This window comes from Rhinoderma darwinii, chromosome 5 (genome assembly GCF_050947455.1).
Source record: "Rhinoderma darwinii isolate aRhiDar2 chromosome 5, aRhiDar2.hap1, whole genome shotgun sequence".
Classification (NCBI taxonomy): domain Eukaryota; kingdom Metazoa; phylum Chordata; class Amphibia; order Anura; family Rhinodermatidae; genus Rhinoderma; species Rhinoderma darwinii.
Window position 1 is genome coordinate 289,030,428 of NC_134691.1, and position 16,369 is coordinate 289,046,796.

General features: G+C 40.9%; 1 protein-coding gene across 1 annotated transcript; it reads left to right on the top strand.

The window, feature by feature from the left end:
* The first annotated feature begins 2,127 nt into the window (after positions 1-2,127).
* On the top strand, positions 2,128-3,852 carry HOXA2 (homeobox A2). The gene is made up of 2 exons (XM_075828643.1): positions 2,128-2,503; positions 2,984-3,852. The coding sequence occupies exons 1-2, from the start codon at positions 2,128-2,130 to the stop codon at positions 3,718-3,720; spliced, it is 1,113 nt and encodes a 370-aa protein (XP_075684758.1). The 3' UTR covers positions 3,721-3,852.
* Positions 3,853-16,369: the final 12,517 nt, after the last annotated feature.

Below are 16,369 nucleotides of genomic sequence, written 5' to 3' on the forward strand. Positions count from 1 at the left end.
ATTAACGATGATAAGATGTAATGTGGACACAAGGAAATTCTTTGTTTCCTGCTAAAAGAAAAGGAACCTTGGATTTTAAGAATCCTCACACCCACACACATATACAAAGCTCCATTCCATCTGCGCACATCCATCTATCCAGAGTATTATTTAATCCCCAACTCTACATGGAAACGCTGCCTGGATATAAGACAAAGGAAAGGTGCCATACCTGCCATGTGAATATATCCCAAGAAAACAAGCAAGGAGAAGTTACTAGCTCTTCTTTAGCTGCATTTCTCCCTGAAACCTCTTTCCCAGTAACATTTGATCTTGGAAGAAACAAGAAGCTTTAAATGTGATCTTTAGGGCCAGAAGCTGTCAAACCATTTGGCAAGAAAGATTGATCACACACAGACTTCCTTCCAGCTTTGTTTGGAATAAAAGCAAGAAAATTAAAAACCTTCCATCTAACTACTGCCTTGTGTTCCTATAGTCTGCTGCAAGATGCGGCTAAATACCATTTTGTGTTAGATTTAACATTCCTAAATCTTTTTTATGTGTTTACAGGAATCATCTAATATTGAATATTAATCTGAACGTTTAGTACACTTATTACCTGATCAACAATGTCACTTATTATATATATATATGTATGTATATATATATATTTATTTATTTATTTATTTATTTATTTATATTGAAAACGTAGTCATCAAATGTATGTAACAATAATATGTATATAAAAATAATATATTGAAATATATATATTAGCTATATAAGTGTGTCTATCTATCTATCTATCTATCTATCTATCTATCTATCTATCTATCTATCTATCTATCTATCTATCTATCTATCTATCTATCTATCTATCTATCTATCTATCTATCTATCTATCATCTATCTATCTATCTATCTCTATTTCTACAGGATATATATACATACATATATATATATACCCACACACCTACACTCCAACATTATATTGTACAGACGTAATAGTAATAATAGATAATAATACCTCAACAGATTATGATCCTCACTACGATAAATTGCAGTAGTAAAAATCACTCACCTTGTTCTGTCTATTCATAAACACACATTACCTCTATAGAGAAAGGAGATCTATTGTCATGTGCAGCCATTTTGCAGTGGTGTAAAATGTTCACATAGATCAAGACTTGTCCTCACGCTTCCCATATGGAGAAGTGCTGAAAGAAATGTGGTTTGCCTGTCCAATTGATCTTAGTACTGTAATAAATATATGTATGTATGTATGTATGTATGTATGTATATATATATATATATATATATATATATATATATATATATATATATATATATATATATATATATATATATATATGTATGTATATATATATATATGTATGTATTTATATATATATATATATACATATATGTATGTGAATATATATATATACACACACACACACACACACACACACACACACACACACACATATATATATATATCTGTATATATATATTGGCACACATTAAGGTAACATTTCCTGGGTACAGCGGAGCACTGAATGTGGGTGCCTGGTAGTGAGCACTTATGTTTAAGGAATGGAGCAGTCTTTGGTGTCAGAACTTTGAAGATTAATGGATTACTTTGTTAATGACTTAAGGCGTCAGATTTTGGTTGATTTGTGTGGAGTAAACCGCCTCCCTGACAGGCTGAGACAATGTAGTGTGTGTGAGAGCAGAGCAGAGCAGAGAGAGTGCTGCAGAGCAGTGTGCAGGAGCAGCACATATATACATATATATCCCATATATCATATATAGGTATGAGGCAGGGAGTGTACCCCTGGCTATAGAGGATCATGTGTAAATAAAAGCCTAGCTGCCATACAATGAGGCGTTCCTTCTTGACTTTTTTTGGATCAATCACACAGACAGTGGCTTCTTTTGATTAAACCCCAAATTGTCATTGGGCAGGAGCAATCATGTGACAACCAATTCGGTCCAATTTCAACCTTGTCTCCATGAATTCAATAGTTTAATAGTAGCACAGTCCCCATACGGCTGTAATCAGTGAATTAGAAAAAAACCATCCAGGATTTTTATGATTTTTTTTCGCCGTCGTTGGTTTGTGCGAACTTTTCGCAGGAGCAGAGGGCCATGAATTACGAGTTTGAGCGAGAGATTGGCTTTATCAATAGTCAGCCGTCGCTTGCTGAGTGCCTGACATCCTTTCCCCCTGTCGCTGAGACATTTCAAAGTTCATCAATCAAGAGCTCTGCGCTTTCACACTCGACACTTATTCCTCCTCCTTTCGAACAGACCATCCCCAGCCTGAATCCAGGCAGCCACCCTCGCCACAGCCGGCCCAAACACAGCCCCAATGGTGGCAGCAGCAACGGCAGCAGTCCTGTGCCAGCAGCCGGATCCCTGCCCCCGGAGTACCCCTGGATGAAGGAGAAGAAGGCATCCAAGAAGTCCCCTTTACCTCCAGCCGCCAGTGCCCCATCCTCTGCAGCATGCCTCAGCCACAAAGGTCAGTCATCATCAGTGGGAGCAGACATTCTTTTTTATTAGTATGTTTTTATACTTTTTTTCCCCATTCATTAATAGACTTTTACAACTTTTTTTTGTATGACCCTTCAGCCTATGATTCTCATCGGCTGGGATTGCTTTCAACTATAGTAATATATGTAAGTTTATACTACAATATTTTTTAAAGTTAGATTTTTTATTTGGACAATTTTAGGGTCTTTTACAAGTTTGACCCCTAAAGTTTACATCCGAGCAATTAAGAGTAATTTTATATAATGATGTTATACGGAAATGTATTTATTAATATTATATTATATATGTCATTTTTAAAAATATATAGTGATCAGGGAATGAAGTTTTCAGTATACAGGTCGGCCATTTTGCTGCAGAGCCTGTAGATCACATTGATATATCACATATATATATATATAATTTCGGCATCATGGAGGATGACTGATGTTGTGTTTTGTGCCTTTTACAGAAATCATTGAAATTCAGGATAATAGTAGTGGAGGTTCCAGAAGACTAAGGACGGCTTACACCAATACACAACTGCTGGAGCTGGAGAAAGAATTCCATTTCAACAAGTATCTCTGCAGACCCAGGAGGGTGGAAATCGCTGCTTTGTTGGATTTAACTGAGAGACAAGTTAAAGTTTGGTTCCAGAATAGAAGAATGAAACACAAGAGACAGACCCAGTGTAAGGAGAATCAGAATGGGGAAGGGAAGTGTAAAAGTTTGGAGGACTCTGAGAAGGGTGATGGTGTAGATAAGGAGAAGGCTCTGTTTGAGCAGGCTCTCAACAATGTCTCTGGGGCTTTACTGGAGAGGGATGGATACACTTTCCAGCAGCAGCAAGCTCAGAATGCACACAATGGGGATCCTCAGAGTTTCCCAGTTTCTCCATTATCCAGCAATGAGAAAAATCTTAGACATTTCCAGCAGCACCAGTCACCCACTGTTCAGAACTGCTTATCAACAATGGGCCTGGACTCTGCAGCCGCTGGACTCCACAATGATAGCCCTGATGAGGCCCTAGATGTGGCTTCCCTATCAGACTTCAATGTCTTCTCCTCAGATTCCTGCCTCCAGCTCTCAGATACCGTGTCCCCCAGTTTACCAGGATCTCTGGACAGCCCTATAGATATCTCTGCAGACAGTTTTGACTTTTTCACAGACACATTTACCACAATTGACTTGCAGCACCTCAACTACTGAAACACCCACCAGACGCTAAATGGTTAATGTTCAGTTTCTAAACTGTTTTTATTTTTTCTTGCATCCTAGAGCCATTTCAGTTTTTCATTAAGGAACCTTTTCATTTTTGTTTAACCCATTGAAAGCAATAAGTGAGGCCTCAATAAGAAAGTGACTATATGTAAATGTATTTTCACTTTCTTTTTATTTTTGTATTACATCCTTGTCTTACAAATATTTTTGGTAGAATAAATAACTATATCCCACAGGTTCTTTTCGATTTTTTTTTCCACCATCCTAAAGTGTAACTGTATTTTCATTGTTATTTTTTTTTAAGTGCATAGAAAGCAATTCAGAGAAAAAGCACACAAAATGAACAAATCGCAAACCATTAGGAATGTTTGTATATAGCAAGATATTTATTAGAGTTATATATGATATATATATATTTTTGTTTGACTTTATTTTTATTAAAAGGCAAAATTTAGAACAATGATTTTGTTTTTCTATGGATGTTTGAACAAATTGCTTAATTTTTCATTAAATATAATCATACCCAATGACAAAAAATATATATGCTAAAATATAGTTTTTTTTGGATTACATTTGGCTCATAACAAAAAATATATAAATAAAAAAATGTGATAAAAACCCAAACCAAAACTAAACAAATTAGATTCTTGTTGGAATTGTGATAATCTGTGAGAAGATCCGGAAAACATCTGGAAGACAAAATAATGTAGAAATGTCAAAATTTAAGGGAATTAAAAATTCTGCACTCCTACAAGTTATTTATATGTATAGACACAACTCCCCTCCCCCACCAGAGTCGCATGATCTCGAATCTATCTATCTATCTATCTATCTATCTATCTATCTATCTATCTATCTATCTATCTATCTATCTATCTATCTATCTATCTATCTATCTATCTATCTATCTATCTATCTATTATTCCACAACATCTAAATGCTCAACACAATGCCACACTAAACGTTAGAGGGCTGCTTAAGCAATAATGCAATAATATCTAGATGTACTGAATACAATTCTTCCTAAACTCATAAATCAAATGCTTTCTATGAATGAGATTGTCATCAAGGAGATCAATTGCAGCTCACACAAATATAAAACCCCTCTTACGTATTGCTTCAGACTGGGGATTCCATCCAGAAGCTCAGAGCTACAAGGCGTTTAACCATAATTCATTTTTATTGCCCTATTAAAACAACAGCTTGGTTTTAGTGCTGCGGCTGCTAGAACAAGGAGTGAGCCTGCCCTATTCAGTCCTATGTCTGGAGATCTTTCACTATACATAGTGTGATTAGAACCCAACCGTCGCTTTATTTTATAACTTTGCATATATTTACAATAATATAATACTTTTATGTTTAAAAATTATTTTAGACGAGAATCAATATTTTGTTATTTTATTGAGTGGTAGCTTATTTAGTGGATGAATGCTGATTATAGCAGAGTTCCTATTTTGTATCGACTTCATTATTTCCCAATTATTATTATCCCTATAGCCTGTGCATGTATTAAGTATTCTTTTTTTATTTTATTTATATTTATTTATTTTGCACAAAAGAATTCCAGTGATAGATCGTTGTGAAAAGAGACATTCCTTTCATAGTTATGTGCTATATTCATTATAATTCGCATTGAAGTGCAGGATTCTAAGCACAGATTCCAGGGCTTTGTTGCTGACAGTAAAGACAAAAGATGTGTCCGTCTATGTAAACGAGCAGCAGCAACGCTTTTAAATTAAACCTGAACGATGGACGTGGTTAAACATAAAATATCTTAAAAACATAGGAGCTATATGATTGAGAATATTCTCATTCCTAGTATAGTATCTGGAGATCCATATAGAGGTGTATAGTAATATACAAGTATATAACTATTATTTATTAGCAGTTGGAGAAGGCAATGTATAAAAAATAACTAAACAAAAATATTTAAAAATAATAGAAAAATACATTTGTAACAAGACGATTCTTGATGTGTTTAAGGGATTGTCAATTTTGCAATAATTTACACAGTGGAATGAGGTAGAATAAAATCAAAACAGTTTTAGGAAAAATGCTGTGAATTTTTATTTTATTTGTTTTTTAAATAAAATAAAAGAAATGTTGAACAGTATGATATCAACTATTTGGAGCCTGATATCAATGAATTTTGTTAACAGATTTAAATGTATAACTTATTGCCTCAACTTTTTGTTAAAAGGCTTTTACTCCTAACCCCCTATCCAGGGGAGGCGGGGGATATCACATTACAGGATATGTTGCTTGGACTATCACTGTCGTGTGGAAGCCATTACAGGAGCATTAATGAAATATAATCATATAAAAAATAATAGAGTGAAATAATAAGAATTAATGTAATTAATAATACAAAATGATGATACACAATTTCAGTCAATATTTATTTAACAAAGCTCTTCACCAAAAATGTTTTATATATTTACCAAAATGATATATATTTTTTCTCTGATATATAATATATATGCAAACACACAGACATTTTTTCACACATATTTTTTTACATACACACACATATTTATTTATATACATACACACACATATTTTTACACACACACACACACACACACACACACACACACACACACACACACACACACACACACACACACACACACACACACACATATTTTTTTCTACACAACCCCCCCATCTCTTCCAAAGACACACAAGACCAGCTAGTCCAAGGAGACCACGCCCTTTCTGTGACGTCACACATTCCCCTCCTCTTCAGGCTGCTGGCTTATTGTTTAGAGGAAATGGTGGTCAGCACACAGCATGGCCCACACTCCCAGCTACAGGCCTTTCTCTGTGTATAAGAGATTGTACTGGATTGTAATGCTCTTTTTTCACCTCACCTGGAGTAGAATGCAATGCAATACACTAAAACACTGGATTATAAAACGATGGATACACTAAACCCTAAAGTGTATCCACATGTGCCGTGCATGTAAATGTAGATCTTCTCTAAACACCCATTTCAGGCTGGGAAAACACTGACTGTAGAGATGTTTAATGCTAGTACTTTTAGGGCACGGCCAGACGTGGCGGCGTTTTTCCGCTGCAAATGTTGGTGCAGATTTGGGGCAATTACGCAACAAATCTGCACCAACATTTGCATATTTGACAGGTAATTCAGACATTGCAGAAAAAACAGTGGACTTGGCAGAGATTTCAGTTTATGCATTGCAAAGGCTGAAATCCGCAGTGAAATTCCGCATCTTCTCCGCCACAGACAGTGCATGCTGTGGAGGGAAAATTCCGCACCGCAGCCTATGATCCGCAGCTGAGTTTTCCCGCAACGTCTGAACTAACTTGCCTAAAAATGTATTGAAACAACTGTAAAAGACGGCCGCAGGAGAATAAGGGCATGACCACACGTGGCGGAATTTCACTGAAATTCCGCTGCGGACACTCCGCAGCGTTAATCCGCAGCGGAGCCGTTTGTCCATTGACTTACACTTTAATTTAGCAGTGTTCGTTTAGACGAGGCTGAAAATTCCGCTGCGGAGCATAGGCTGCGGAGCGGAATTTGGGGTCCGCAGCATGCTCTGTCTGTTGCGGAGCAGTGGCGGACTGGTTGCGGACTCATGGCGGAATTTCTCCATTGACTTCAATGGAGAGTCAAAATTCCGCAATGAAGTCCGCAGATCTTATGTGTGCTGCGGAGCGTATTGTTTTTACTACCATGACATTTCTTCATTCTGGCTGGACCTATGTATTTCTAGGTCTACAGCCAGACTGAGGAAGTCAATGGGGCTCCCGTAATGACGGGAGCGTTGCTAGGAGACGTCTGTAAATAGTCACTGTCCAGGGTGCTGAAAGAGTTACGCGATCGGCAGTAACTGTTTCTGCACCCGGGACAGTGACTACCGATCTCAATATACATGTATCTGTAAAAAAAAATATAAGTTCATACTTACCGAGAACTCCCTGCGTCTGTCTCCAGTCCGGCCTCCCAGGATGACGTTTCAGTCTAAGTGACGGCTGCAGCCAATCACAGGCCAAGCACAGGCTGCAGCGGTCACATGGACTGGAGCGTCATCCAGGGAGGTCGGGCTGGATGCCGAAAGAGGGACGCGTCACCAAGACAACGGGCGGTAAGTATGAATTTCTTTGACTTTCACTAGGGAAAGTGCTGTCCCTTCTCCCTATCCTGCACTGAATAGGGAGAAGGGAAGCACTTTTCCTGCAGTCCGCAGCGGCCAGTCCGCATCAATTTTCTGCACATTTTGTGCAGATCCGCAGCAGAATCTGCAACGCAGATTCTGTGCGGCATTGATGCGGACAGTTGCGGAGGAAATCCGCCACGTGTGGTCATGCCCTTACACAGCGAACTGTCCGCAGTGGAATTCCACAGAAATTCCGCCACGTCTGGCCGTGCCCTTAGGGTCAATTCACATGTGGCAGATTTGTTGCAGAAATTTCTGTGACTATCCCACTCACTTGAAGGGGGTTTGCAAAAAGCCATGCACATGCTGCAGAAAACAACCCCATTTAATGTATGGAATAGATTTTTACTTTCAAAAATGTTGGCAACAAAACTGGTAAAGCCTCTCTTCTCAATGGATACAGGAATAGTGCATCTTTAGGGCACGTTCAGACGTAGTGGAATTTTTCCGCTGCAAATGTTGGTGCTGATTCGGGGCAATTACCCAAGAATCTGCAGCAACATTTGCATATTTGACAGGTAAGGGCAAAGCCCCACGTGGCGGAATTGCTCTGGAATTCCGCTGCGGATACTCCGCAGCGTTAATCCGCAGCAGACCCGTTTCTCCATTGCCTTCCACTTCTTTTTAGTAGGCTTCGTTTAGACGAGGTGGAAAATTCCGCTGCGGAGCATAGGCTGCGGTGCGGAATTTGGTGTCCGCAGCATACAATGGATGTTGCGGACCAGTGGCGGACTGGTTGCGGACTCATTGCGGAAGTTCTCCATTGACTTCAATGGAGATTCTTAATTCCGCAATGAAGTCCGCAGATGTCATGTACATGTTATGTGTGCTGCGGATGCGTATTGGTTTTTTAACATGACATTTCTTCATTCTGGCTGGACCTATGTATTTCTAGGTCTACAGCCAGACTGAGGAAGTCAATGGGGCTCCCGTAATTACGGGTGACTATGTGTGTGCACCCGTAATTATGGGAGTGTTGCTAGGCGACGTCAGTAAATAGTCACTGTCCAGGGTGCTGAAAGAGTTAAGCGATCGGCAGTAACTGTTTCTGCACCCTGGACAGTGACTACCGATCCCAATATTCAGCAACCTGTAAAAAAAATAGAAGTTTATACTTACCGAGAACTCCCTGCTTCTTCCTCCAGTACGGCCTCCAAGGATGACGTTTCAGTCCAAGTGACGGCTGCAGCCAATCACAGGCTGCAACGGTCACATGGACTGCCGCGTCATCCAGGGAGGTCGGGCTGGATGCCGAAAGAGGGACGCGTCACCAAGACAACGGCCGGTAAGTATGAAATTCGTTTACTTTCACTAGGGAAAGTGCTGTCCCTTCTCTCTATCCTGCACTGATAGAGAGAAGGGAAGTACTTTCACCTCAATACGCAGCAGCTAGTCCGCATCAATTTACTGCACATTTTGGGCAGATCCGCCACAGAATCTGCAAGGCAGATTCTGTGCGGCATTGATGCGGACAGTTGCGGAGGAAAAACGCCACGTGGGGCCATGCCCTAATTCAGACGTTGCAGATATCTCAGCGGACTTGCCACAGATTTCATTTTTTGCATTGCAAAGGCTGAAATCTGCAGTGAGATTTCGCTTCTTCTCCGCAACGTCATGAGCATGCTGCGGAGGGAAAATTCTGCACCGCAGCCTGTTTTTTGCACAGTTATTTTCTACAACGTCTGAACTAAGTTACCTAAAAATGTATAGAAACAAATGTAAAAAACGGCTGCTGCAGACTTCCACTGCGGACTGTCCGCAGCGGAATTAAACAGCAATTCCGCCATATCTGAATGTTCCCTTATGGTGATAACTGGAGCACTATGTACCAAAAATCCAACAGACCCAAAACATATTAGGGCATGTTCAGACGTGGCAGAATTCTGCAGACACTGTCCGCATCAATGCCGCACAGAATTTGCGTTGCAGAGTCCATTGCGCCTTTGCCTAAAATGTGAAGTAAAATGCTGCGGATTAGTCGTTGCGTATTCAGGTGAAGAGTACTTCCTGCTGTCTTTTAAAACATTCCATCTCAGTCTGGCTGTAGACCTTGAAACACATAGGTCCAGCCAGAATGATGAAATATCCTGTTGCGAAAGCAATCCGCAACGCAACACACATAACATCTGCGGATTTCATTGCATAATTTTGCAACTCCATTGAAGTGAATGGAGAAATTACGCCACAAGCACGCATCAAGTCCGCAAAAGCCAGTGTATGCTGCGCTGCGGACACCAGATTCCGCACCGCAGCCTATGGTCCTAAGCGGAGTTGTCCGCAACGTCTGCACGAAGATAACTAAAAAGGTGTGGAAACCAATGGACAGACTGTCCGCAGCGGAATTCCACAGCAATTCCGCCACGTGTGAACATGCCCTTATCTGATTTATTTGAAGGTCATTACCCCTAATTGGGCAGGGGCATCTCCTTAACACTATGATCTCTGAAAATAATATTTATATAAAAAGATATTGAATTAATAGATATCAGTTCGGTAGGGTAAACAGCAGATTCCATCAAGGGGCTCTCTTAGGGCATGACCACACGTGGCGGATTTCCTCCGCAACTGTCCGCATCAATGCCGCACAGAATCTGCGTTGCAGATTCTGCTGCGGATCTGCACAAAATGTGCAGAAAATTGATGCGGACTAGCTGCTGCGGACTGCGGTAAAAGTACTTCCCTTCTCCCTATCAGTGCAGGATAGAGAGAAGGGACAGCACTTTCCCTTGTGAAAGTCAAAGAAATTCATACTTACCGCCCGTTGTCTTGGTGACGCGTCCCTCCTTCGGCATCCAGCCCGATCTCCCTGGATGATGCGGCAGTCCATGTGACCGCTGCAGCCTGTTATTAGCCTGTGATTGGCTGCAGCCGTCACTTAGACTGAAACGTCATCCTGGGAGGCCGGACTGGAGACAGAAGCAGGGAGTTCTCGGTAAGTATGAACTTCATTTTTTTTTACAGATAGATGTATATTGGGATCGGTAGTCACTGTCCCGGGTGCAGAAACAGTTACTGCCGATCGCTTAACTCTTTCAGCACCCTGGACAGTGACTATTTACTGACGTCTCCTAGCAACGCTCCCGTCATTACGGGAGCCCCATTGACTTCCTCAGTCTGGCTGTAGACCTAGAAATACATAGGTCCAGCCAGAATGAAGAAATGTCAAGTTAAAAAAGCAAGACGGATCCGCAGCACACATAACATGTGCATGACAGCTGCGGACTTCATTGCGGAAATTAGAATCTCCATTGAAGTCAATGGAGAAATTCCGCCATGAGTCCGCCACTGCTCCGCAACAGACAGAGCATGCTGCGGACACCAAATTCCGCTCCGCAGCCTATGCTCCGCAGCGGAATTTTACGCCTCGTCTAAACGAACACTGCTAAATTAAAGTGTAAGTCAATGGACAAACGGCTCCGCTGCGGATTAACGCTGCGGAGTGTCCGCAGCGGAATTTAAGTGAAATTCCGCCACGTGTGAACCCAGCCTTACTGTTTTTAAACCCTCAATTTCCAGGTAAATAAGTTTTGTAAGATCCCTTCACATACGTCCAGCAATCCAGTTTTATTTCTCTTCACTGTGATACAGAAAAGCCAGAGGGAAACTCATGTTAAAACTAGTCCCATGCTTTCCTTTGGAAGCAGTTCTGTCATCTGATACATCAGTTGAGCCGCCTGATGCTTCCCTGTGTCGGCTAGAAAAACGCTTTGAGAGTTCCTATTATCACAAATAGGGTACCCTTATTAAAAAATATTTTTGTAAAAACGTCATTACAATTTTTTTAAAAAAAAGCTCCTTTCACGACCTGGTTTCAATATGCAAATTACCCAACTCTCTACAAGAATCGGGTCAGAACTTCCAGGTTTGGTGATTCCCCTGCGGCCTACCACAATCTCCCACGGCAGCCTACAGGCTCAGAACAGGATCTCTTGAATATTAAACCAGGACATGTGAGGAGCTTCTTTTTTTTTTTTTTTTTTTTAATAATTTCTAATGATATGTATACAAATTTTTATAATTTTTTTTATATTTATTGAGGGGCTAATGTTTTTTTTTTAATTACACAACCACCCTATTTATGATAGGCCCTCTTTAAAGCCGGTCCTATTTATTAGATAAATGTTGGGATCTCCTAGCAGTCTAATGTGTATGCGGGCAGCCCGACTGAAACCAGAAATTCAACATGCCTGGTCTTATGTTCCTTTAAGAGATAAGTGCTGCCAGAGGTGTCAAGAAAAGGCTCTTCCCCCTTTTCCCTATGGCAGTAACATGCCGGCAAGTCTGATCTGAACAGGGATGTTTATGGAGCTAAAAAACTGTTGGTTAAAGTGTTGGGCCCAGAATTGTCTTATGTGAATTGCCACCTTATACATTTGCGGAATGCTGAACTACTGTATATATCGCAACAGTCCACCTATAGCTCTTACTCACTATATGTATACAGTTAGGCCCCAAAGAATTCAGACAATGACACCATTTTCAGCATTTTTGACCTTTTTATATGGGCCAATGATCGTGCAAACTAGCGTTCATACGAAACATTCCTCTTTCCCAATCATTACCCTGTGTAAACAGGCCAATGATCAGCTGATGAACGAGAAAACGCTTGTTCATCAGATGATCGGCTCTTTTATACGGTGAATAAAATGGTCGCTCGTCAACAGCATATCTCCCTGTGTAAACAGGGAGACGTGCTGCCAACATGATGCAAATATATGGAGACGATCGTTCGTTTCCATACATTACTGATTATTGCTCCTTGTAAAAGGAGCAAACAAGTGCAGTTTGGCGCTTGTTTCCACGGCCCATATTGTAAATGGACGCTGTTCTCCGTATACCACCACAATGGATTTGAAACAAAGCAATCAAGATGTGATTCAAGTATAGACTTTCAGCTTTGATTCAAGGGATTTAACAAAAACATTGCATTGATCGTTTAGGAATTACAGCCATTTGTTACATAGTCCCTGATTTTTCACAAGCTCAAAAGTACTTGGACAATTGATTAATAAGGAGTTTAATGGCCGGGTGTGGTTATTTATTCCTTTTTTTTTATGACAAATTAGGGAAATAAAAAATCTGGAGTTGATTCCAAGTGTTGAATTTGCATTTTGTAGCTGTTTATTGCAACTCTCATCATGCGATCCAAAGAGGTGTCAATGCAAGTAAAGGAGGCTTAAAAAAATGGAACCAACCTATCAGAGAGATATCTGAATGATGGCTTCCTTCACTTGCATTGACACCTCTCTGGACCGCATATTGAGAGTTCCCATGAACAGCTACAAAATGCTAATTTAATTCCAAATCGGCCAAATCAACAATTTAGTACATTCTTAAAAAGAAGGAATGCACTGGCGAGCTGAGCAACACCAAAAAATCTGGAAGATCACGGAAGACAACTAGAGTGGATGATCGCTGAATTCTTTCCTTTGTAAAAACAACCCCATAATCAACCCCTTTATAACATCTAACATAGTCAAAAACACTCTCATGGAGGTAGGCTCATTATTGTCAAAATCTACAATCAAGATCCGAAGCATACCATATTATCTGTCAAACATGGTGGAGGGAGTGTTAGGCTATTGGCATGTATGGTTTGCATTAGAACTGGGTTACTGGTGTATTAATGATGTGACTGTGGATAGAAATAGCAGGGTGTATTCTGAACTATATAGATCGAGACTTTCTGCTAAGATTCAGTCATGTGCTTAAAAACCGATAGGACGGTGCTTAAGGCCTCATTCACACGGCAGGGTTTCCCGGCTGGGTGCCGGCCGTTCATAAATCGGCCGGCACCCGGCTGCATTAGGAATGATAGACCCCTAATGGGGCTATTCACACGACCGATTTTTTGACGGCCGGGAAATCCGGCCGTCAAAAAATAGGACATGCTCTATCTTTGCCCGGGCACCCGGCCGCCCGGCTCCCATAGAAGTCTATGGGGCCGGGTATTACACGGCCATCACCGGAATGTGTTCCGAGTGATGGCCGGGTTTCCTGGCGGTTGCGCTCTATCTCCTCCTCCTCACAGCGCAGAGTGCATGTGAGGAGGAGGAGTTGATGCCATTCTGACGAATGGCATCGCTGTACACTGTGTTGCAGGGACGGGGTGTACAGCAGGTGTAGGGAGCGCTGCGCTGGCTCCCTTCCCCTGCTTGTTAAAAGCACCCTGGCCCGGCGACACCTTCGATGGCGCCGCTAGTAGCAGCAGCTGCTGCGGCTGCTACTACTGCAGCGACGCCACTATAGCAGAGCAGGGAGGTATCTCCCCGCTCTGCTATGTGCTAGCCGCACTTTAGCTCCGGAATCCCCGTGTTTTCGGGGATTCCGCTCCTGGACAGAGCGCTTGATGTCTCTGTCCATATCTGGGCAGTGACATCAGGGGAAACTCCTGAAGCGGAATCCCCGAACACATGGGGATTCCCCTTTAGGAGCTGCCGCTGATGTCACTGTCCGGATCTGCCCGGCCCGGCACGGATGCATAACTTTATGCAAACCGGCCGGGCAAAATGGCCGATTTTACCGGCCGACACTCGGGCACGGGAACGACCCGGTCGTGTGAATCCCGCCTAACAGTACAGATGGATACTGACCCAAAGCATATTACAAAAGAAACCCAATAGCTTTTAAAAGCAAAGAAATGTAATCATTTCAATGGCCAAGTCAGTCATCTGACCTCAACCTGTTTGAGTATACTTTTCACTTACTGAAGACAAAACTTAAAGCGTACATAACTTTTCAGGTGACTTTCAGAATAAGCTGTTATATGTGTGTACATGAGAAATAACACTATTTCTGGCTATTATATGACATACTGTATATGGCATTTTGTAGCAGTTTTCCCCTCTGCAGGCTTACACTTATATGGGCAGTGTGCCTGTATCTCTGCTCCTGCTTCCTCACCCCTCTCCATAGATTTCAATGAGTAGCTTGTTTCTGCTTCTTCCTTCTACTCCCCCTTCCCCCTCCATAGACTTTTATTGGAAGGCAGTGAAGAGACACAATCCAACTTTCTGCAGTTTGTCTCCTTTGCTCTGTAACTAGGAACGGATTTTGCTTGACAACAGGGGTGGACAGCAGATAACAAGTAGGGAGACACCTAGTGGCAATAACTTTACACAGAATTTGCATGGCCAAAGAAACTAAATTTAACAATAAGTAAATTACAAAGTTAATCTATATCAGTTAGACTATTAGATTAGCATAAATTGTTTGAAAAGTTAGTGTCCATTAAAGTCTGAAAGACCCACAAACAAGCAGCGACTGGAGGCGAATGCAGTAAAGGCAAAGCATTTAAAGGGAGAATTTAGCACTTGGTGATGTACATGGGTTCCAGAGATCATGCAGTCATTGATTGCAAAGTATCCAAGTGTATAAAGTAATCCTTCTATTTATAATTGATGTTAATTTGTCTTATTACTTTTTGGCCTGTAAAAATGCAGGGACTATGCAAAAAATTGCTGTAATTTCCAAAAAGGTAATGCAATATTTTTTGTAAAAAAACAATTACACTTAAAGTGAAAAATAAATAAATAAATAATTTAAACGCCACTGCCCATTCAAACCATAACCTTTATCCCACTCTGACGACCCATAACCATACTTGTTATAATGCAAATAAGCATAATGTGAAGCCATGTTAACACTTCATTTGTTTAAGACTTTAGGCTATTAAAAATTAAAAGAGTAAAATGGTAAATAAAATCATTGTTATGTCATTTTTGCAGATTTCTATAATATCATAGAAAAATAAAGGATATCTTAACAAATAAAAATGTAGTCTCTCGATATATTTGAAAAAATTGCTAAAAAGTCACTACAAACCAACCTTAGCCATTGCCCCCATACATCTTACATAAAAATGAGCAGAATGGAAAGGGGGAATCATTTCTACAATGTATTTATTGTGACCTAATGTTAACTTTTTGCTAATTTTTTCACACTTTACCCCCACAATAACATAAAAAATTTTATAAAAAAGGTACAAAGTCAATGTCTTGAAGCAATATTTGTCATAAAAAAACAGCATTATTATTTGGATAGCAAAAAATAAAAAATAAAGGTTGTGACTGCATGTACAAAAAAATGGCTAAATCAGGAGGGGGAGGGGGTTGACCAGGTGAAGTGGTGAAGGTGGGTGCACACTTGCTTTTTTAACCATTCATTTTAACTAAATTTATATTGTAGTCCAGCTTTAGCGCTGCTTGATTTGGCACAGTTATGGTCAGTGGTGTAGCTATAGGGGTCGCAGTTGCGACCGGGCCCCTAAGCCTGAGGGGCCCACAGGGCCCCCACTGCCACACAGCGCGGTAATGATTAAATAAATTCTCCCGCTCTTCCTGGTTACAGGCCGATCTCCTTAGTCATAACGGACACATGGTACACTCAGTGTACCATGTGACCGTGATGTTACGTGAGGGGCGTTCCAGCCAGCGTGGAAGAGCCGGTGC

Bases quoted from the DNA above. Each gene is read 5' to 3' on its own strand.
- HOXA2 (XM_075828643.1), top strand. From the start codon at position 2,128: ATGAATTACGAGTTTGAGCGAGAGATTGGCTTTATCAATAGTCAGCCG. The intron at 2,504-2,983 runs GTCAGTCATCAT...TGCCTTTTACAG, and splicing joins AGCATGCCTCAGCCACAAAG to AAATCATTGAAATTCAGGAT.